We start from the raw sequence: 24,939 nt of genomic DNA on the forward strand, positions 1-24,939 counted from the left end.
TCGTGTGAGATATTACAAAATTCAATAATCAGAGAAATGTCCACAACCCATTGTTGAACTTGCATTATTCATACTCTACAATAATGAAACCTCAGCCTAGTTTTTAATTGTGTCAGCCAGTTTAGTCATTTGTTTGATTTTTCAGAGGGTTCATGTAAAAGGTAATTTATACAATAGACATTGCCCAATACTCTCCATCACTTGCCCAAAGATACAGGCTGCGACTCACAATGTAAAGGTTTATTGGTTAAACCACAAACTACAGAAAGTCATCAAGGAATTTGTAATTAAGTAAATCGCCAAACAAGAAAACAGTTGTCTTATATCGGCTATGTTGGAGTAAAATGTGCAAGTCTCTTTTCGTGAACAAACAATCTCCCTGAATTGAAAACTAAATTGTAAAATGTAGGTTAAATTTGATTCTCTCTATTGAAGAATCCTGGCACCTAGATTGTGCAAACTAGGTTTCAAGTCACCGCAGTTTGCGGCTTAGAGAATAAACCAGTTTGAATTCCAGACAGACACACTTTGGTGAATAACGGTTTGTCCCTAATGGTCCATCCATAATGAACACTCACATATGGCGGCAATTAAGCGGCTTTTAAAAGCAGAAGATTCAGATCTCATTTTAAACAAACAAGGTAATTATTTATTATGTAGTCATATTGGTGAAAAGGTGTCCTGTCATCAGTTTTAAAGATGAATGTGCCCCAAAGAATAAGCAGTTATTAATCAACCCCTTAAAATCTCCTGAAACATGCTTGGATGGGTCACTGCTGAGCTCTGCAGTGATCTTACAGAGAGATGGTCCTAAAAATACTTATAGAATTAGAGTGGAAAATGAAATTAAAAATACGGTATAAATATTTTACAGCAATGGGGGGATAGTGGGGCGGGAGAATTGGGATATTTACTAAACTGGAGATTTAGAAGAATTGACAAAAGGAATAATAAACTTTAACTCAACACAGATATATTGAGAAAACGTGTCCCTTCTCTGCAATTCCCCAATTTAGCAAATTATACTCTACAAAACCCTAAACATAACTTTTGTATTGGGTATCGACTTTTGTCCCCAAAAGAAAAACTATATGGCTGTATAATCAGTAAAGTCTAGACCCCATGCCGCATGTTCTCGAATAAGGCCTTATGAGCTTCCATTATGTGTAATGCATTCATTGAATGTCAGAATGGTTTCTCACCTCCTTAACGGACGATACACCCCCAACGTGATTCAGATCTAGATAATCCTATACCGAGTCATTTGTCACTCGAAGTTATACAAAGGGTTACTAAAATATTAAGGAGAATATGTACTGTCTGTGTCTCCAACTGGCTAGAAAGGTAGATTATGGAAGAACAGCTCGATTTTCTGCTTTTAGAGACAATATGCAGGTGGTTTGGGGAGTTCTGAATGTGATCTGCCAATTAAACAGCTCTTACTGCTATCGGACCAAGGCTTGTGATTCTTTGGCAATTCTTCAAAACCATCATGTTGGAAACTGCTATTGTAATCGCTTGAGATTGCTATTCTCTATGGCACTATGGAAATTCAATAAGCTTTTTTTTTTCTTCACAAAAAAAAAAAAGTACAAAATAAAGTTATTGGCATAAATTCCACCTTTCAGCTCCTTGTATTGGGATGACGATCAAAACCAGATTTGCATCCCTCCCTCTGCTGCTTCATGCACAATGCCTTCAAAATAGTCACAAAAATAGATATAAAAACTACATCACTAGACTTTTGTTTTTCAGAATCAAAAGTTACATTAAAAATGTTACAAAGAGTGATAACATTTTCCTAGAACACATAACAGCCACTTGCTGGCTAAATTTCTTAATACACACCATGAACGCGGTTAAAATATTACATGATCGGCACCGCGAAATGCATCGTAGCGCTACTCTACCCTACGCAATGCACAACATCTACATATGAAGAAATATAAACACCATTGCAAGTTTTATCCTGCGGCTAGAAGTGACGATTTAATTTAGATGAAAGAATATTGTTAAACAACTTAAAATAAACAACAAAAAAAAATAAAAAAAGCACGCTATTCACAATCTAACATCTGTTTTGGAAAAACATTGCCCCTTGCCCCATTCAAAATAATGAAAATTACAAAAAGGAAAAAAATATGAAAAACAAAACAAACAAACAAACAAAAAAAAAAAAAACAGGTTGAACTTAAGTGACACAAAGCTTTATGTTTTTGTCAAACACATTTTTCTCTCTAGGCAGTCTGAAAAGACCAAGTCTTATTTTCATGGTTGAAAAATCTTCCTTCATTTTTCGAGTGATGGGTTTTCCTTAGCCAGGATTATCAATGCTGCTCCTTCTCCAAGTCGAGTTATTAATTTGTTACTGTGATTCTGTAGACTGCAAGAGAGTCTGTGATGTTGAAAATTTCTACATCAGTGTTCGGGGAGCCCGGCAGCACGCGGCTTTCTACGGTTTACAGGATGGAACAGAAAAACTTCTTCTCCCTAAACGGATTTTCCGATGCAGGCACTGGGGTCAGTAGGGGATCCTCCTTGGCGTGAGCTTCACAATACGCCATCAAGTCGGCCGCAGCTTTTGATACCTGGAAGAGAATGACCACATTATAAAGGCCTTGTTACAGTGGTGATGGTAAAATGTAGTAAACTAACTTCCATCCCAAGAGCTTGTAATCTATTTTTTGTATTTTTCCTTTTTAAAATTGGAATTGTGAGAATTGCCTAAGGGATTGCAACATCTGGACTAAACTACCCAGGCTGAGGGGGGGGGGGGGGGGGGAGAATTCAATGAAAAAACTTGAATTTTGTGATTTTTTTTTTTTTTTAAATCTACAATTCTTTGATTAGTGAATAAACACGTTATTGCTATTATTAGCATTTACATAGCACCAACATATTCCTCCTAAAGTCCCCAATAATTCCACCTCTGGCAGCGTCATTAGCCAACCTAGAAACGGCGTTGTGGGCTGGCCAATTCGGTGCAGATTTCTAAGCACAGAGGGCAATTCAATAGCCGAGATCAATCAGCTGACGCTCTCAATGAATGAGCAGCAAGATCAGCATCCAGCTTCTGCGCAGGCCTACTGCAGGGAAATCTTGTAGTGGTTATGGTGTCAGGCATGCACTCCCTTCATTGGAATTAGTCAAAACAATTAAAGGGAATCTCCAGTGCCAGGAAAATAATCCATTTTCCTGGCACTGGAGGGTCCCTCTCCCTCCCACCCACCAATCCCCGGTTACTGAAGGGGTGAAAACCCCTACAGTCACTTACCTGAGGCAGCGGCAATTTCCCTCGCCGCTGTCTCCTCCTCCGCGACGCTCCGCCTCTCCATTGCGTTGGCCGGTGGGCGAGACTGATCCCGCCCACCGGCCGAGGAGACCTAAAGCGAACCCCATAGGAAAGCATAAAAAAAAATTTCAATGCTGTCCTATAGGGATTTGAGCGACGCTGGAGGTCCTTACACAGAGTGAGGACGTCCAGCGACGCTCTAGCACAGGTTTCCTGTGCTATAGAGCAGGAAGTGACCTCTAGTGGCTGTCTACTAGACAGCCACTAGAGGTGGAGTTAACCCTGCAAGGTAATTATTGCAGCTTATAGAAAAAATAATTACACTTGCAGGGTTAGGAGTAGTGGGAGTTGGCACCCAGACCACTCCAATGGGCAGAAGTGGTCTGGGTGCCTGGAGTGTCCCGTTAAGAGTGGATTTCCTTCCCACCTGAGATCTGCTGGGCGCCACTCCCCACCTGTAGTATTAGTAACCGAGAGCCAGAAACTCCTGCTAGGGGGCTACTCTTCGTCTCCTGAGAAAAGCCCTGAAGTGTGGGGCTAGCTCATTGGCTGATCTTTTTTAGCCAGTAGCACAAGCCATGCACCGACAGGCTTAGCAAACAGAGTGCTTCCGGATTGCTGTATGAAGTACTGGAGGCACAGAGTGGCGCTTTAGGTAAGTAGTCAACCCGTACTAACATGGTTTGCTATTTAGAATGGGCGTGGACACTAGGGCTCTCCTGGCAGCACAACAGTGAACTGTGGTAGTTATGGTGCTTGCACTATCTCAAGAAAAAGACAATTTTCCCATCATTTTCAATCAGACACAAATAAATAAATCAATAAATATGGAGCTTTATTTAGCATGCAATGCAGAGCATCATCTACAACAGAAGAACAGAACTGACTAACACACAGTAACATGCAGCGTGAGCAGACAGGAATTCTAAATGTGGAACAATCACCATGGAAACCGGTGGAATGTTTCTACTGACTGCAACACTCAGCAGGATTTCAATCAGATTGTTTATTAAAAGCTCAGTTTGAAAATTCATGGATTTCCAGAAAAATAAATACCGTATCTAATAAAATGAAGAAATTTGGAGAAAATTGGAGGGGGAGGAGGGAAACGTTATAAAATAAAATTCTCAAAAAGTCTTTTCACCCACCTCCAAAATGATCCAAATTAAAAATCCATATTAAATTAACTGGCGCTCTCTCAAAACAGCCTCCAGTCAGACATTAAGTGCGAGACGCGTTTCACACCTGACTGAAGGCTGTTAAGAGAGCTCCAGTCAGGCGAGAAATGTGTCCAGATTAAAATTTATCTTATTTTCTGCACCCCCTCAGCCTTTTTATCTTACATATTCTACATTTGGAAAAATACAAAAATAGAAAGAGTCACCATCTCTGCCCAAATTAAAAGTTTAATTGCTGAGAAATGCTGCCTTCTAATTAACCCCCCCTCTGCCACCCTATTAGTGATCTAATGTTCCCCCGCCGACCAGGTTAATTGAAGGATCTATTTTACTTTTGTTTTATTGGTAGCCAGCTGCTGGACATTTCACATTTTGTAATCAAAGGGAAAGCAAGCAAAATGAACAGTTACCGAGGTAAATACGGGGCGATTTTTAATGCAATCGGCCCTAAAAATGCCTTGCCTGGTTCCATTAAAGGCCCCCCAAATTCTTAACCGAACGTAGGCAATTATATAAAGCAATGCATTATTCCTCCCAGATGTCCTTTCGACATCAAAACCTTTTCTAATGCAGAAATATTACATATTTATAATTCATCAGATAATGGAAGCTCACAGCCAGCGCTGGGGGAACCGCTGTGCGGCAGCGGAAATCGCACATCCTGTGTGTGTCACGCTCACCGTCTAAATAAAACATGTCATTCCACTTGTATCAGAAGCTTTACTTTAATGTAAAATACATGAGAATCTCTGAAGACAAACAAGTGACAGCTGGAATGCTGTCGTGTACGGACAGAGTGGGGACATTTTGGATGAAGATTTGGGCAGATTTGCGGCCCTGGAAGGAAGGTGCAGCAATGTTACCGTCTGTATGCGCCGTACACACTACAGACTGGAGCGGCCATTTAACGAACATACTCAGCTCTGTGACTGAACGTCTTGTTATGTAAAATAATACGATATTTACGCCAACACCAAATATTCCCGGCTAGCACGTGAAGCAGAGATGGGACATGGTTCTACTTAGGAGGAGGCTGAGGATAGAATATATTGACTTATCGGTTCTCGATTCGCTTCTGGAAGGCTCTACACCCGAGGCAGCAGTGTGTCCCAGTGTTAATTTTGTCAACTAACAATTTTAGTCAAATCTTTGGCGACTAAATATTTTTGAGATTGAGAAACCAATTCAGATCAAAAGACTATGACAAACTAATTTTGGCAGCAAATTTCAATTTAAAGGAACTCTCTAGGGTCAGAACACAAACATGTATTCCTGACCCTATAGTGTTAAAACCACCATCTAGCCCTCCTTCCCCACCGCCTCCCTAAATATAGTAAAAAAATGTTACTTTTATTCAAGTCTGCAGCTAATGGTTCTGCCCCTGTCTACTGACATCAGAATTGTAGTCTGAGCCAATCACAATGCTTCCCCATAGGAGACAGTCAAGGAGGCAGATCAGGGGAAGAGCCAGCACAAGTCAAACACAGCTCTGACCAATCAGCATCTCCTCATAGAGATACATTATATCAATGCAGCTCTATGAGGAAAGTTCAGTGCAGAGTGTGGAGAGACAGAATGTCAGTCACACTGTGTAGCCCTGCCCCAGGAAGCACCTTTAGCAGCCATCTGAGGAGTGGCCAGTGGAGGTGTTTCTAGGCTGAAATGTAAACACTGCATTTTCTCTGAAAAGACAGTGTTTGCAGCAAAAAGCCTGAAGGTAATGATTCTACTCACCAGAACAAATTCAATAAGCTGTAGTTCTGGTGACTATAGTGTCCCTTTAACACTGTGCCTTTGCCAATAATATTTTAGATGTACTTGTATCACATTTGTATAGAATAGGACGCAGGAGTTCGACACAGAATTCCACAGTTTAGATCACGTCGGATGTGATTTTCCACAGTGTTCGGAGGCGGATTCTATGCAATGCTGGAAATCCATGTTGTCTCTGTATTTGTATCATTTTAAGGTTTTAAAACTTTTCTGTAATCCTCAAAATGCTTCGTCATAAGGCTATGACAATTAGCGCTACACATTTTTATAAAATATCACGGAGTGACAGACCCCCAGACGATTATTCAGTAGGAAGAGAATATAAAAATGATGTAAATATCTGGACGACTGAACGCCTGGTCTAATCAAATGGATTTATTATTTCACATTTTTTTCTTTTTTAGAACTGATAAGGAAATCGTATGTTAAAATAGAAAAGCATTCATAAACGGGAGAATTTGGACTATTTGGGCTTAAAATTTGCAATTTTCCACAACTCCAATTTTATGCAGAATATTAAGACTTCACAGGGTCCTCTTCATTCTTTATATAGAGATAGTGCATGGCTAGCAAAGCATCATGGGAAAGTAAACTTATAACATGACTAAAATAAAATCAGCTCTAAATACTTTGTAACATTATGTTCCCGATTGATCCCACATAACACATAGTATAGGACAGACTATCTCAGCCAGCCGCAGAGAGGGATAATCCATTCACTGACAACATAGGTCGACTTATGGTAAATCCGGAGAGACGCAACAAGTCATGAACTGTTCCTCCAAGCTGCTCCTTTCAATAACACAAATAATTCATATCGAGGGAGGTCTAATATTAAATATATGGAGCCAGACGTGTACATGGAGGGAGTCCCAAGGACATTTTTGAAAAGGCAGCCGCACCGCTTGCATGGTGTCAGACATGGTGGCAAGGAAAGAGTTAGGCCTGGACCTTGTCGTTAGCCTGGTTACCTGGCAGACAATTACATTAAAAGCTCTCCACAGGCTGCCAATGGGGGAGGGGGGTGGGGGGTGGAGTGAGCACCGTACTGCAAATATTGCTCTTGGGATAATATGAGAATGTGGAGGGGGAAAAAAATCCCCACCACATTTCCCCTCCTCTAGCGTTTGAAGCACGCCGTTCCATTATTTATAAAGCAGTGGGCAGACGCCCTGACACATACAGTGCGGGTACGGGGTCTGATGGAGGGAAACTCATGTGGATTACTTTGTAGTTTGTTTATTGTGAATGTATCTTCCATCATTTACTTTGTTTTGTCAATGCGTTAATTTATACGATTTATAAATAATTAAGAAAGGACAGAAAATGGAAAGGAAATTAAAACGAGAGGAGGAAGAAAGGAATAATTGGATGCAGGTGGTCATGAAATCTGATCTTCACTCGGCTGGAAGAGGATGATGGGAGCTATACAGTGAGCAGTGACATTGTATTGTAAAACCACTGACAGGTGAAGTGGATAACATTGATTACATTGTTACAATGGCATTTATCAATGGGTGGGATATATATGGCAGCAAGTGAACACAGTCACAAATGGGCAAGGAAAAAGATCTGGGTGACTTTCACAAGGGAAATAGTGATGGCTAGACCACTGGGTAAGAACATCTCCAAAATGGCAAGCTGAGCTTACTACATACCAAAAGGGGTGCAAGGAAGGAGAAGTGGGGAACTGGTGTCAGGGTCATGAGTGCCCAAGGCTCATTGATGCATGTGGGGAGTGAAAGGCTAGCCACTCTGGTCTGATCACTCCGAGAGCTACTTTAGCTCAAATATCTGAAATTCTTTGAGATTTCTGATGGTCTCACAAGACCACAACTAATGCCAGCTTGAGAACACATTTGGAAAGTTTCTGACAACATATCGTCGTTGGATGAAATCTTTGTTACAGCAGAATTGTATTATTTTACCTGAGGAGGCTTCCAGGTTGGTCCTACTGCCCATCCTGCAGGTCCCAACAGTAGGTCATTCTTTACGGACAAGAATAATGCATCTAATTTGCACAGAATGATTTCTTAACACATTTATTGTAGTTCAAAGACACATTACTGGGAGTATTATTATTGTGGAGCTCTGTTATACACACATACACATTACTGGGAGTATTATTGCTATGGAGCTCTGTTATACACTCAGACACATTACTGGGAGTATTATTGCTGTGGAGCTCTGTTATACACATTACTGGGAGTATTATTGCTGTGGAGCTCTGTTATACACTCAGACACATTACTGGGAGTATTATTGCTGTGGAGCTCTGTTATACACATTACTGGGAGTATTATTGCTGTGGAGCTCTGTTATACACTCAGACACATTACTGGGAGTATTATTGCTGTGGAGCTCTGTTATACACTCAGACACATTACTGGGAGTATTATTGCTGTGGAGCTCTGTTATACACTCAGACACATTACTGGGAGTATTATTGCTGTGGGGCTCTGTTATACGCTCAGACACATTACTGGGAGTATTATTGCTGTGGAGCTCTGTTATACACACAGACATTACTGGGAGTATTATTGCTGTGGAGCTCTGTTATACACTCAGACACATTACTGGGAGTATTATTGCTGTGGAGCTCTGTTATACACTCAGACACATTACTGGGAGTATTATTACTGTGGAGCTCTGTTATACACTCAGACACATTACTGGGAGTATTATTGCTGTGGGGCTCTGTTATACACTCAGACACATTACTGGGAGTATTATTGCTGTGGAGCTCTGTTATACACTCAGACACATTACTGGGAGTATTATTGCTGTGGGGCTCGGTTATACGCTCAGCCACATTACTGGGAGTATTATTGCTGTGGGGCTCTGTGATGCACTCAGACACATTACTGGGAGTATTATTGCTGTGGAGCTCTGTTATACACTCAGACACATTACTGGGAGTATTATTGCTGTGGAGCTCTGTTATACACTCAGACACATTACTGGGAGTATTATTGCTGTGGAGCTCTGTTATACACTCAGACACATTACTGGGAGTATTATTGCTGTGGAGCTCTGTTATACACTCAGACACATTACTGGGAGTATTATTGCTGTGGAGCTCTGTTATACACTCAGGCACATTACTGGGAGTATTATTGCTGTGGAGCTCTGTTATACACATCAGACACATTACTGGGAGTATTATTACTGTGGAGCTCTGTTATACACTCAGACACATTACTGGGAGTATTATTACTGTGGAGCTCTGTTATACACACAGACATTACTGGGAGTATTATTGCTGTGGAGCTCTGTTATACACTCAGACACATTACTGGGAGTATTATTGCTGTGGAGCTCTGTTATACACTCAGACACATTACTGGGAGTATTATTGCTGTGGAGCTCTGTTATACACTCAGACACATTACTGGGAGTATTATTGCTGTGGAGCTCTGTTATACACTCAGACACGTTACTGGGAGTATTATTGCTGTGGAGCTACCAACAATATGATGCTCCTAGAAAAGAGGGACAGAGAGATTTGAACAAAAATATAAAGACTACCCCTTCTAAATCAGGACACTCTGGATGTATAGGTCTCTTACCTTTATTCTGTCAATGTTGGCTTCCATTTTGAGTTGTTCTACCAGTTTTCTGGCTTGTGCTATACTGGCTGTGTTATTGCTGGCCATTAGCGCACTGGCAGAGGTTTCAAGAGAGGCTAGGCAAAAAATAAAAATAAAAGAAAAAAAGGTAAATATTTAAGGAAATGAAATAAATTTAAAAAAAATTATATATATAACAAAGCACACGACTAGAATTTGACTAATCTGTTTAAAGTTGGTTTATTTTCGGGTAGCATATTTTACTTGGCATTTAAAGTAGATTCCACAAAACCTTTATTTAGGAGAATATTGGCAGCCTCCGTCATGCAAGCTGCTAAGCATCATGGGTAATGCAGTGAACAGTTATCTGCAGTGCTGACACTAGCCATCAGGCTTCATGTGATCGTTCGGATTTCATTGCGATGTATTTCAAAATTCACTTTGTTTACAATATATATTTTAAGTCTACTTTTGAATTAAATAATGAACTGTCCCTTTAACACTGAATGCCACAAAGGGGATGGGGAGAAGGATTCTTTTCCATAAAATTGCTGTTAAATTTAGCCAGAGAGCTCTACCATATCGGCCCATTACACTAATTGGATATTCAGCTCTCCAAACCCATCTTTTCTTGTTACCCAGATTTAACTCCTCGCAGGCCTAGACGTGTGGGCTGCAATTTGCACAGTGATGCGCGGATCACCCTCCTGGTACTGACTGGGTTAACTCCAGCCTGGCACCGCTCCTGCTAATTGCAAGCTGTCACTGAAAGGCGTTGGCATTGTTTAGCACCAAGGCTGCGGGCTGCAGATCAATGCATTAGTTAAAGGATCCTAAAATAACGCAGAGCCCTATAATTTGTGCTGAATGTCAGTGAATAAAAATTAGCAGCGCACTTTGTCTCGCACACACCTGACGTGGAGAGCACGCAGTACGCAGATAAATTCACATCGTACACATGGTATAAAACGCCGTTATTGGACTTTTTATTTTTTTAAATGCACAGATAAAATAAATATCTGTATGCAGGCAATCTTTATTTATATCCATTCCTCAATAACTTGCGTTGAAAGGTTTACTGGCGAGCCGCGATGCATGCAGTGAACAAAGGATACTGGTCTCTACAGAGCCACAAGCACAGCCATCTTGGGGACTACTACCCATGATTCCTTGTGCACGCGCACATTATGTTCAAGGATACTGTGTGTACTCATGCATTTAGGGGACGTTTATGGGGTATACGCATAGAATCAGGAATCGGGGAGAATGGATTGCAAATTTTACGTCACAATGCAGTTATCGTTAGCATGAACAGGTAGGTCTCCTGATTCACCGCTTGATGTGCACATGAGCTCAGTGCTGTACAGAAAACAGCATGATTTAGGTAGTTGGTGCAGAGAACTACCACTCAGCAGAGGATCAATTAACTGAAAATAAATCCAGCAACTAACTGGGATGTATTGCAGCACCTCAGCTCAATGTAGAAAGGAAGGGAGGGGGGTGTTTAAACCCTGATAAATAGTAAAGTGGTTGTGCAATATTAACATTAGATTACTTATTATTACGCAATGTATCCTTTTATACAAGAAGGTTCATTGATTGCAGAATAAAAAATAAATAAAATAGAAAAAAAACTTAAAGGATCTTAACATGTATAGCTTGGAGGAAAGACGAGACAGGGGGGATATGATAGAAACATTTAAATACATAAAGGGAACCAACACAGTAAAGGAGGAGACTATATTTAAAAGAAGAAAAACTACCACAACAAGAGGACAGTCTTAAATTAGAGGGACAAAGGTTTAAAAATAATATCAGGAAGTATTACTTTACTGAGAGGGTAGTGGATGCATGGAATAGCCTTCCAGTTGAAGTGGTAGAGGTTAACACAGTAAAGGAGTTTAAGCATGCGTGGGATAGGCATAAGGCTATCCTAACTATAAGATAAGGCCAGGGACTAATGAAAGTATTTATAATACGGGGCAGACTAGATGGGCTGAATGGTTCTTATCTGCCGTCACATTCAATGTTTCTATGTTTAACATTTATAGGTTTATTAACTGAACGGATTTATAAAGAACTGATAAATTCCTGCTTTGAACAAGCCCAGAATATAAAATACTACAGAACGATCTCTGTCCATCTCAGTAAATACTTTATAAACATTGCGGCAAACAACGTGACTATCGAAACAGTGAAACAATAATATTCAGAAAATTTAAACGGTTCTGGATAGCGTTTCATTGTTTTGACACTCACTGGATGAAAAGTTTAAATTGTTTATTTAAAAATGGCTTGCGGGTATGGAATGCAGGCTCTGTGCGATATATCAAGTAAATGCCAACAGATGGGCAGCAATAAATGGTTTTAATACAGAAGTCATGAGAGTAGTATAAAGGGGATGTAAAGCCCACAAGGACTATGGTTCTTTCAAGTATATTTTGCTCAGCACTAGATAGAGGCAATACGCAGTGACTACATAGTGGTTTAATCATCACAGCCATAATAGCCGATTAAATTTCATGTCTGAAATATAGGGATTAACACAAACTGTTGGGCAGCACTTGCAGCCTCTACTGTACAGAATGCAAAATTAAGGGGTGTACTGCACGTTAATGGCAGGACTCTGGTCAAGGCTTAAAGGGACACTATAGTCACCTGAACAACTTTAGGTTAATGAAGCAGTTTGGGTGTATAGAACATGCCCCTGCAGCCTCACTGCTCAATCCTCTGCCATTTAGGAGTTAAATCCCTTTGTTTATGAACCCTAGTCACACCTCCCTGCATGTGACTTGCACAGCCTTCCATAAACACTTCCTGTAAAGAGAGCCCTATTTAGGCTTTCTTTATTGCAAGTTCTGTTTAATTAAGATTCTTATCCCCTGCTATGTTAATAGCTTGCTAGACCCTGCAAGAGCCTCCTGTATGTGATTAAAGTTCAATTTAGAGATTGAGATACAATCATTTAAGGTAAATTAGATCTGATTGAAAGTGAAACCAGTTTTTTTTTTCATGCAGGCTCTGTCAATCATAGCCAGGGGAGGTGTGGCTAGGGCTGCATAAACAGAAACCAAGTGATTTAACTCCTAAATGACAGTGAATTGAGCAGTGAAATTGCAGGGGAATGATCTATACACTAAAACTGCTTTATTTAGCTAAAGTAATTTAGGTGACTATAGTGTTCCTTTAACAAAGGCACTATGGCAAAACGTTGCTGTGTCGTTGGCTGAATGACTTGTTACGCTGAGGATTTTGGAGAGCAGACTGCTCTAATTCAATATCTATTGATGGACGCAAGTCTCTTTTCAGCTATGTAACTATTGAAATTGTTCAATATAGATTTAAAAAAAAAAAAAAAACATTTTTATACAAGCGTTAATGTGTTTGTTTTTTTATTTGCTTTGTATACATAATGCATAAATAGGGATTTGTAATCCCTTCTAGCTGCGTCCCTTTAATGTTTTATTAGAATTCCGAAGAGAACATTTTGACTGAATATTAAAATCATAGCAGTTTCCCGCCTTTTATTCAACATTAAAATGTGTATAGTCACTCTTGTTAAATTGCTGATTTAATCAGGTTTTATTTAAAATTATGCATAGACACATTGTTGATTTAATAATTTTTATATTGCATTTAATTGCTTCTATACGCTTTATTATAAGCTTTATTATGGTGGTATAAGTGTATAAAGATGGCTTTATGATAAAGCAGCCTTCATTGATAATATGAAGAGTCTGCTGAATCAATGGAATTTAAAGGCTAATTACCAGTACAGGACTTTGGGCGGTAAACGTATAATGCAAAATGCACCAATTAGAGAGACATACTGCCCTATAAAAGTACTTTGGGAACAGGGAAGAAAGAAGCCCCATTACGTCCTGATGAAGCCGTCTGAGAACGGCGAAACGCGTAGACGACGTCATTATGCACGGAAGGTGGGAGGAGCTAAGCGAAAGACGGAAGATTTTGAACGGCGATTGCAGTACAGCGGAGCAGCTGGCAATACGGACTCCATATATTCAAACCTCGCCTGACCAAATCTGCAGGAGACATCTCCCAGTGTGGGAAAGCGTGCTCGGGAGTCACGGGATTATATACCGTTACACTCACCATCATATCTAGTAAGCAGTTATCTGTTTACAAACTTCTGTTTTATTTGACTGGTTTATACCTTGTATCTTTTAACATTTAATGATTTATGTGAAGATTTGTTGTTTAATGATTAAATTTACTGAGTATCTAAATGTGTTAAGTAGCACTATATTAAATGTGCATTTCAAACACCATATATACAGATCTGCATTATCATGATTTAAAAAATTTTCTTTTTTATATACACAACATATGACTTTGAACGTACGACTACTATCCATTGGAGAGTATAAGTATACCTATTCCTTCATTTCTTGTAATATATTTCATAAATATAAAGGCCAGGGACTCATTTAAGCATTTAGAAAATTGGGCAGACTAGATGGGCCGAATGGTTATCTGCCGTCACATTCTAGGTTTCTATATTTAACATTTGTAGGTTTATTAACTGAACGGATTTATAAAGAACTGATAAATTCAGACACGCGACTGGGTGTCTGACGCCGAGATGGTCCCACGCGACTGGGTGTCTGACGCCGAGATGGTCCCACGCGACTGGGTGTCTGACGCCGAGATGGTCCCACGCGACTGGGTTTCTTATTTTCTTTTTTTATTCTTTTTTTTTGTAGTGCATGAAAACATAGCATGATAGCGCGCAGTGCCCCAACAGCATTTACAAGTATACGATAAAACACAGCGTAACAGTTGGTCAGCATTAGAAAATACAGCACTATTTTTTATAGTAGATTATAGTCAGGTTAAGGAAGCATGTCTAATCGATGGTAGAAATTAAAGTAGGTGAGCAAGAACTATTCGAGACGTGCAGAGGTTAAGAAGCAGTACGCCCTAGAGGCCCCTGGATCATTTAGATGTCCCAGTGCTTCGCTCAAAAGTCAAAACCACTCATAAAAGGTTAAGCTAGTGCACTACGTAGGCGAGATGTGGAAACATAGGTCTGGCGAGACCCAATATTGTCCTCGGGAGTATGCGAGCTGAGCTAACTGACATTATGGTGATGAGCACATGAGTAAATATGTAATGTTCGCAGATAAAAGAATAGGTGGGTAACAGGAGCTAGACTCTTAGAGTGGGCAAGCTGGGTGACTTGAGTATCACGAGTGTCACTTGGCACACGCCAGCAGCTGGTATGTCATAGTCCCCCAAGGTGGCGTTGAGGAATCTTGAAATCTGGATTATAGAAACTTGGTAATTAGGCTGATCGTACCAGGTAGTGGGAGGTCTCTGAACAAAGTTGGCAGATTGGTAGACATTGTATGAATTTTGCATAGAAAGGTTTCATTTTATTTTATAATTAGTATTTTTGAATGACTTTCTTTGGGACTGGGTGAGACTTTTCACATGAGATTCATCCTGGCAAATGTTCAATGACAGAACAAAGCCAAGTCTACATGCAGGACTTCGCAAAAGAACACCCGACCCGTGTAACATAACCTCTCCACAGGTACGAAAAAGGACTCTAAATAGAAATAAATAAATGGGTCCCCGAACAGATGAATGCTAAAGTCCGTAAACTCAACCAAACCAATTTGTACTTTTTCCCATTTACCACTATACAGTAGTTGCCAACAGATTGTTCATATGTCACCAATTACATTTTTTTGGTTAGTTTTACCCTTTGAAAGCCAGACTGGCACAGGCCACACTTGCTGCACACCTGAAAACAAAGTCTATTCTTCCTCCAATTGAAGGAGACCAGAGTGGTTTTTGAGATGACAATATTCTAATAATACATTCTCGAGCAGTCGATTTACCTGTTTATCTCCAACAGACATGAAACAGTCAATGATAATATGGGAGGAGAATACAGTTTATAGATCCAAGCTTTGTGGTTTTTATCTAACCTCTGGCAAGTAACTGCGCTGAAACACTGGCCAGGAGTCCCCCGTGCACAGCTCTGTAGGACACATCCTGGGGTTCTAGTGGCAAAATGGCAATCTACTGGCAGGTGTTGTGCGACATGATTGGTTGTTAAACCTGGGGCACTTACGGAGATAAAACTTACCAGCTTGGAAGGGGTGCTCAGCAAGCCCTGCTTCCACTTATCACATGGTAAATGTCACAAACCGTGTACCAACAGCCAGGGAGTCAGGACTGGGCTTACTCACTAACAAAATAAAAGATTTCTTACCAAACCAGAGAGGACCACTTCTGCTTTCGTGGATGTTTTATTCTCTCCTTCCAAGAAACAAAGAGAGAAATGCCAATTACTTCACCTTATAAATGATATCCATTATACACAGTACAGACATTTTATATTCACACTTCCTCGTAGTTTAAATAACACGCAGTGCTTGAAGCGAGAATCACCCCAATCTGCACAGTATACACAGTGTCTGGCTACGTGTATTTGGGATTAGAGTCCTTACAACTTCAATAATTATGTGCTTCTTGTTCCTAATAATGGAGCTGCTTGTTTTCACTTCTCACAAGCACCACCAACCATGTGTGCGGTCAGAGCGAAGATAAAATGATGACTGGCAAATTGTAGAGGATGCCAGCGATGGCCATGCCCGGGTGATGGGGTGGGCACAGACCACAGATGATTTTATCCTAAATAATCACCATGATACATGTCCTTAGCTCAGGCTACGGGGCTATACAGCCAGGGGTGGAGGCAGATCTCCTGAGAAAGCACAACTGTCACTTACAATAGTCCTGACATGACAGTGACTGACAGCTCTGCTTCTAAAGCAGTATTGTAGCAATGTGGGAGCTGCACACTGTGATTGGAACCTTGTGTATCAGGCGAGGGGAGAATAGTACATACTGTATATACACACACGACAAAAATCAGAGGAATGTTTCCTTTTACATGCGTCACGATTACATATCCCATTTTACAGGATTGATTCTCCCCCCCCCCACACGATAGATAGATACTGTATAGACAGATAGATACGGTAGATAGATAGATAGATATACCCCTTTTGTTCCACTGCAGTAAGTGTCAGCTTGTATCTGTGTGCTGCAATTCACAGCTGCTAGAATGCAACAAAACTACACAGTTCTAGACAAGGCCTTCTTAGTCCAGCACAATGACATCATGGGCTGCCTGAGATTGCTGGGAGTCAACCTTGTGCACACAACCTTGACTCCCAGCTGCCATAATTGCGTCTGGCCCTCCCACCACCTCCCCTCCTCTTCGTGAAACTCCATGAGAGGAGCTTTAGAGACAAAGAGAAACAGGAAAAAAAAACCTCACAAAAAGCACCATCTGCCCAGAAATAATTAGCCGAACGCGCAGAAAATATGTACAAAAAAATAAATAAAAAGGTACACATTTTTTACTTTATTCAGACAAGTAAAATTTAATTGTATTTATAAACTTCTATAAATAAAATCGTAAAATATGGCAGACTAGAATTTCCATATTTCCAGAGCCAAGACTGGCGCCCATCATTGATCAAAGGACCTTATTCTTATTATTTAACACAAACACTTACTACATAACAGTATGGCCTATCGTAAAGCACTCATCGAGGTGATCCCAATTCCATTAATCAGAATATTTCGTTGTGTAAATAAAATAACAGAGCGAAAAAAAATAAAATAAAAAAGTACGTTAACCTGCGGTCATTAAATTATTTTCCAATGATTTGCTTTTAGGAGCCAAAGAGATTTATCTTAAACGCCGATTAATGACTGTATTTGCGGAGTAACACCTGTGCATCGTGTAACCCCCTGCATTAATGTGTGTATTGTATGGATTGGCAGATAAGAAACCGCACATGTTAATAGCACCTTAACAGCATCGCCCTTATCAACAGCAATCCCTTAAACACTGGGCAAATTAAAAAAGCAATTAAAGAATTCATATCCCCGGGATTAATGGCATAATGAGTATTTGAGTAAAATCAATCACTCTCAAAACGTGTCACAAATGTACTTTAGAGTTTGGACACACAAAATGTGCATCCACAAACAGATAAACACACACACAAAACACACTAACAGGTGTCAAACAGCCTCTGGAAGTGATTTTCAAAGGCTCACATTTTGATGTTGGAACAAGGATTTCACATATAATCTTGGTATAAGGGCTATTTAACAATAATATTGGCATTTACACAGCGCCAACATGTTTCTGGTTTTAGTGAGATATGGTGAATGCGGTTGGTAAAGGATCTACATGGAGGAGAAATGAATGATGTAGCAGTGTGGTCATCCCAAAATATGTCCTTCAATGGACACCCTCACACCCTTGTCATTCCCTCCTAAGGTAATGGTGGCATAACCAGACTGCAAACGCAACTACATCATGGTTTACACAAATATATCCCCCTCCCCCTAATTTAGGCAGAGTGAATAGGCAGAGTCTCAGACCTTGCATTGAATCCTTCCACACAACACACACATACTGGGAGCTATAGAGTAGTGATCGGCTAGTCCGATATTGGAACGAAATTTACTAACGTACCCTGCATGCCTGCAGGAGATAAAGGCCTCAAGCAGCCAGAGATCTCACGGTAAGTTAGCGCTTGACCTACAGAATATCAGATTTTTAATTTTGAGTATTCTTTATGTAACTCAGGAATGTATCATACACGTTCCCAGACTGTCAATATACCCAGTTTCTGACACAAAGTTGGCTAAAAGGAGTCGTCCTCTGATGGCATTGGGGTACAGAATATTCATTTTTAGAATAATTTATGGAATATCGTCCAAACACCAATAAACAAACAATCGCCCTCTTGTCGAGTAAAGCGGACATGTTGGATTCTGCGATGTGAGGGTTATATTCCGGCGGCAGACCGGTCTTTAATGGTAAGTGAGGGTAATATTCTAACTCTGGCAATTGACACGTTATCCCAAGTCTAGGTCCTTTGTATCCAGTGTACTTTCTATAGTACATCGTTTAATGAATCTGATCGTTCTATTTCAGGGAGCAATGCCCTCTCAGTCTGGTCCTCCGTCACCCTCAGAGATCAAGACAAGCAGGTAAGTCCATGACGTGGCAGAGACTATTTAATCATTCTCCCAATGAGACCTTTTTAAATTGACAGAAATTCTCTGGTAACATATGGGAGCTCCGTTAGAGCGTTGTCTCATTATCCAATTAGCAGCAGCCGAGACTTTCCTCCGAGACCATTCTGGTTACAGTTAATCCTTAAGATTACTTCAAGACTTTCTTCTGGGCATTTACACAGATTTATTATCACTTTAACTTTCATACAACATGAACCCAATAAAACTGCATCACCTTTTATTCTTAAAGGGACACTCCAGAAAAGAATTTCAAATTTTAAGTGAACCTGTCATGGGTTATTAAAAACAGGAAACATCGAAATGATCCACAATGAATGGAGCATAGAATATCTAGATATACTCACCTTACCTCTGTTCCAGACATTTCTTCAGCTTCGTGGTGCAACACCCCTGGTCTGTCCAGTCTCTTCAATGATTCATTGATTTGCATCTCCAAGCCTCCTGTGAGACTATGGCACCCTGGCTCTGCTGTCAGCATGGAGCTACGTTAGAAGATTCTGCTTTCCCTTATCAATCAATTCTTTGGTATAGTGTCAATGCCAATGATTTGACGGACATGTGGGAGATGGAATTATGTATAAATACATTGTTATAGGCTATTCTTCCAGTTAAAGTCCCTCTGTTGTGTGTGTGTGTCAGAGCCATTATAACGGGTAGGCAATATCCGGTACGTGTGCCATGCACGGCACTCAAGGCTGCTAGAGCCAAACAGTCTCTGGCCCATCAGGAGTCCAGTGAAACTTGAGATATCTGCTAATACAAAAAGGTGGTGAAGGACAATCCTTAATTTATGCATTGCAGCACATAGAGGTAGTTATCCAAGATCACTTCATTCCAGCACTTGTGAATGGGAATCTGCACTGGAGTAGGGGAACCCACAGCTGCTATCACAGCTCCTGTCATTGAGCTGTACCTGGCCAGCCTGGTCCCCACTGGAACCCAGGGAAGCCACCCACACTGCTAGATATACACTGAGCTGCAGAATAACCCTCCCCTCATACAAATAATATTAACAGCCCACACACAAACATACACACAATCCTCACAAACACCACTAACAATCCACATACATGCAATACCCCAAACAGCCCCACACATACACACACTACCAAATACACAATGTGACATATACACACACACACACAATTCCACAAGCAGCCCCCATAGATGATACCACAAACTACTTGTTAACATATACAATGTAATAGCTCATATACGCACAAATCCAACGATACAAAGCAACTGCAGTAGAAATAACAAGCAGAATACGGCAGCATGCAAAACCCCAATTTAAATTAATATGACCGGCACGCTACGGGACATCACAGTGCTGCTAAAAGGTTGCCTACCCCTGCATTCTAATGTATGGCCCATCAAACAGAGAAAGATGTGGACTGACCCTCCCTGCTGGACTACAACTTCTATCATGCTCAGCGAGATTCTGGCTGAGGTATGAGGGAGGTGAAATATACATCAGTTATAGAATAGGTGGACAACACTACTCATTTGGATTAGAATTCTAATATACCTCATCCTGTGGATATACATTTTTGGATATAGAATACACACACACGAAAATGATCCTGTACTTTGTAATCCTAGTATTGTGCTAGCCGGCTGCTAAATATACAGAACAAGAAAAATACCTTACAGCAAAACATTCAGAATTTATAATAAAACGCAAACTAAACAAAAACCCTAAAAAATTTTTTAAAAAAAAATAAAATTATTATATATATATATATATATATAATATATATGCCCCAGACCACAGCATGGAGTACAGCAGGCCCAATCTCTGGTAATAAAATGCCGGTGCCCAGAACCTGTTTCCCTATCGCCTGCCCCCTTACGGTTTGATTGTGGTAAATAATGTCACCCTGAGACAGAACTGGCAAATAAATAATCATGGGTGTCACAGAGCTCCCCAAATCTCAGGGTCTGTTCAGAGTATCACAGCTGGAGCCCAGACTGTTTCTAAAGCAAGTCTCCTGCTATTTGGAAGGTAATGTTCTCACACATTGTTTTGGCTGGCTGAGGGTGTAGGGAGCAGAATTCTGCCAGCCGGCCATGAGATCTGTTTAGCAGACACTGTCCAGCAATAACACGGCTAGCAGCATCTCGTAGACAATCACCACGCTGCCCAGATGGCAAAACAAGAGGGGATTTCAGGACACGGTCAGAGAACCGCTACGAGGAAATGGTTTTGTGATGTAATTCCAGTAAAATACAAGTTTAGCAGGCTAAGATTGCCACAAGGCATATGTATGTATATGTGTTTGTAGTATCAGTTAGTTAATTACACGTAGCTAAGATACTGTCATCACTGTACTGACCAGGTGCAGGAATGTAAGAACTGGAATTACGCGTCCCTCTCCTTTGTATCAGATGAGCCACGTGGTTAGACCGGATGGATGAGTTTAGACTCTATTCATTAAATAGGTTAAGGGTATGTGTGGGTGTAGTTAATTGTGGGAGGAGCTACAGTGCTATATAAGGAATGTACTCTATGTATTCAGTACTCAGACTTTGCTGTATTTTGGTGACGCTAGTCCCTCTGAGTCCCGATCGGTGATCCAATAAAGAATCTCTTCCTTCCTGAAGAAACCTGTGTCCATCTCTCTGTGCTTGGCTTCCGTCAGTTTCTCCGGTATCATTTGGTGCATTGGCCGGGAAGCTCATCGTTCAACGGTAGCTGAGAGGCAGAGGCGTGAGACGGTCTATCTTTGCCCACGTTCTCTACGGCTGCACCCCTGAACTTCTGCGTGGACCTCCCTTCGTCTCGGCGCCACTGGTCTGTTGTCCAGGAGATCATCGGCCTCTACGTGAGAAGTGCTGGGGTGTCCCCGTCGATGAGTGTGAACTCAGGTTCAGGAACGAGGAGGTAAGATAACTGCTGTTTTAGACGGCAGGACCCGCTAGGGGTATACCGATTGTGCGGTAGGCCCAAAGGGGTTTTTGAATCTGTATCTGCCCCCTCTGTCGGAGGGAAGGAGCGAAGGCGCACCGCTCGATCGAACGCTCTTTAGTCAGACCGTTTGATTTGGTTAGTCAGGCGGGGTCCTGGTGTAAATAGCCCTAGCCGGACACCGGTGTCTTGTCTAGACTAGCGTTCTAGGGTGTATATTACGTTCGCTAGGTCGGAGGGACCGGGAGACTAAGCGGCGCCTGTGTAAATTCGGTTCGCTAGTTCTCATCCTATCTGGGCTAAGTGGGAAGGCGTGTAAATTTGGAACCCACTAGACTTTTGATAGTACGACTAAGAGGCGCCTGTGTAAATTCGGTTCTCTAGCTCGTTGTATAGTGCGACTAAGAGGCGTCTGTGTAAATTCGGTTCTCTAGCTCGCTATATATGTGGTGATTGGGCAGTGTGGCTAACCAAAACGGGTGTATATAGTTTTAGGTAGTCCATTCAAGGTACTGGCCAATAGTTTAGTTGGGAATTGTAAATGTGTTAACGATTGTTTTAGTAAAGTGTATATCTTGTTAGATAGCGCGAGCTCAGCCGTCTAGCGAGAGTGTTAATAGTGTGTTGCTGTATTATAGTGCACGGTACCATAACCCTGTATATTTACTGACATTATATAATAAGTACTAATCATTGTCGTCCATTGCATGTTTAACACCATAACCACTAATAATTGTATTGTGACCTTAACTTGTGCTTTGACCTATGCTAACCGTACTGTAACCGCTATTTGTAAAAGACGATGTTACTGGGGTGTGTTATAGACGGGTAATTCGTATATAGAGAATTATAGCGTGGGTGACTGTGTAGTTACGCCAAAGGGCATAATATTGATTATATAGTGACTGGTGTAGCAGCTGTGTGTGTACGGGAATTCCCTGAGTGTTTATTGTTATTGTGTACGTTTCACTTGGTAACCGTACCACGTGGTGCTGTTGCCAGAGGAAACGGGTGTGACTGTTGAATAGTACGCGTGTATAGTAATCGTTGTCGACGACGTTCCACTGTTAAATATGGGTGCGTCGCAGTCAACGATTCCGGATCCCTTAGGATGTATGGTTAAGAATTTTAAAAAGGGATTCAAAGTTTGTGATTTTGGGGTTAAGATGTCCCCTGTACGTTTGGTCACTTTGTGCACTAGGGAGTGGCCTACTTTGGTTGCGGCATGGCCGCCACGTGGCAGTTTGGATCCAACTCTGGTACAGCGCTTACACGTGGCTGTATCAGGTAGGCCTGAACTTTACGGCCAGTTTCCTTATATTGATTGTTGGAGACAGGCCGTAAATGACTCGCCAAAATGGCTCCGGACATGCCACGAGGAACAGTGTCGCCTCATGGTAGCTAGGACTTGTTCGTCCACTAGGGCTGGTGTTAGGCCCATTTTGGACACGCCCCCTGAGTCCGAGATCCCTTTGCCGCCCCCTTACTTTCCGGTAAGAGGAAGTGACGCAAATACAGGAAGTCCTGTAACCCTTCCCTCATTACCCTCATCCACTTCCGCTTCCTCCTCCAGTACAGGATCCACCCCCCCTCGTACTAAATCTCCCCTTCCGGAACCAGAACCCACCCCCATTAGAAACGAATATCCTGATTTGGCGCCACTTCAGACTTCCGGTCAAGCTTCATCTAGCTCGGCCCGAAGTGTTCTATTCACTACCTTTTCCCAAAACCAACCTCCCACATCCCCATACCCTATATCTCCCCGACCGGAACCCATGACTGACGCTTCCCTACGTAGCCCCATCCAAACCCGACAGTTGACTGGTGCCCAACAATTAAAGCACTATCAGATGCCTCTTCGCTTAAATCCCGGGTCAGCTTATATCGATGCCGCAGGTCAAATGGCACACGCTGACCCTGTCTTCGTATATGTCCCTTTCACCACTACCGACCTTTTAAACTGGAAGACCCATAATTCCTCGTATACTGAGAAACCACAAGCCATGACTGATCTGTTCACCTCAATAGTACAGACACATAATCCGACATGGGCTGATTGCCAGCAGTTATTAATGACTTTATTTAACAATGAGGAAAGGACAAGAATAAATCAAGCAGCCATTAAAGCAGAGGATAGAGCCCGTGCTTTGAACCAAGCTAATCCAGCAGCATGGGCCGCAACACATTATCCCAACACTGATCCCGATTGGAACGTAAATGGTGCTGATATGGTTCAACTCAGAGCCTATAGAGACGCTATAATTGCTGGCATGAAAGCCGGAGGAAAGAAAGCCATTAACATGTCGAAGACAGTTGAGGTGATCCAGAAAAGCGATGAAGCGCCCAGTGTCTTTTATGACCGATTATTGGAGGCGTACCGCTTGTACACCCCCTTTAATCCGGAAGACGCAGACAATTCCCGAATGGTTAACTCCGCCTTTGTCAGCCAAGCTTACGGAGATATTAAGCGCAAGCTACAAAAGTTAGAAGGGTTTGCAGGTATGTCAATCTCCCAACTAATGGAGGTAGCTAATAAGGTCTATATGAATAGGGAAACAGAAAGCAAGAAAGAGGAGGAGCGCAAGATGCGTAAAAAGGCTGATATGCTAGCGGTAGCGATCGCAGGCGTAGATAAACGGGGCCCAGATAGAGGCAATAATAGATGGAGTAGGGAGCCTTTGAGTAGGGATCAGTGTGCGTATTGCAAGGAAGAAGGGCATTGGAGGAACGAATGTCCGCAAAGAGAGCAGTACGAGAGAGACCAACCCAGGGCAGGCTACGGAAACTTTAGAGGCAGAGCGAGAGGTAGAGGAGGTCCCGGAGGGAGTAATGGTTATAGAGGGAGTAATGGGAACAGAGGAAGTGTTAGGGAAGACAGGTATATTCCAGCAGCGCAAAGGTCTCGCGATAGAGAAGGTAGGGACTTTGTAGGATTGGCTGACACGGTCATGGAGGACTATTGATACCGACCGGGCTCCATCCCCCTTGGTCGAGCGGAGCCTATGGTCGATGTATCAATAGGGGGGAAAAGGAGTGCGTTCATGATCGACACTGGTGCTGAACATTCAGTGGTGACTAATCTAGTTGCTCCTCCATCTGGAAGGACTATTACTGTGA

At 41.6% G+C, this 24,939-nt stretch overlaps 1 protein-coding gene across 2 annotated transcripts in view; it reads right to left on the reverse strand.

Moving 5' to 3' along the window:
• Positions 1-225: 225 nt before the first annotated feature.
• GNG2 (G protein subunit gamma 2) overlaps positions 226-24,939 on the reverse strand; it is a 77,656-nt gene continuing 52,942 nt past the window's right edge. Inside the window, exons 2-4 of one of the 2 annotated variants that reach the window (XM_063438904.1) lie at positions 16,057-16,103; positions 9,813-9,928; positions 226-2,588 (exon numbers count right to left, since the gene is read on the reverse strand). In XM_063438904.1, coding sequence (XP_063294974.1) covers positions 2,460-2,588; positions 9,813-9,899 — 216 coding nt within the window. In that variant the 5' untranslated portion in view covers positions 9,900-9,928; positions 16,057-16,103 and the 3' untranslated portion in view covers positions 226-2,459. The remainder of the gene's footprint in view (positions 2,589-9,812; positions 9,929-16,056; positions 16,104-24,939) is intronic. The other variant, XM_063438903.1, reaches the window with a different exon arrangement.

The sequence above is a fragment of the Pelobates fuscus genome, chromosome 13, assembly GCF_036172605.1.
Source record: "Pelobates fuscus isolate aPelFus1 chromosome 13, aPelFus1.pri, whole genome shotgun sequence".
Lineage (NCBI taxonomy): Eukaryota > Metazoa > Chordata > Amphibia > Anura > Pelobatidae > Pelobates > Pelobates fuscus.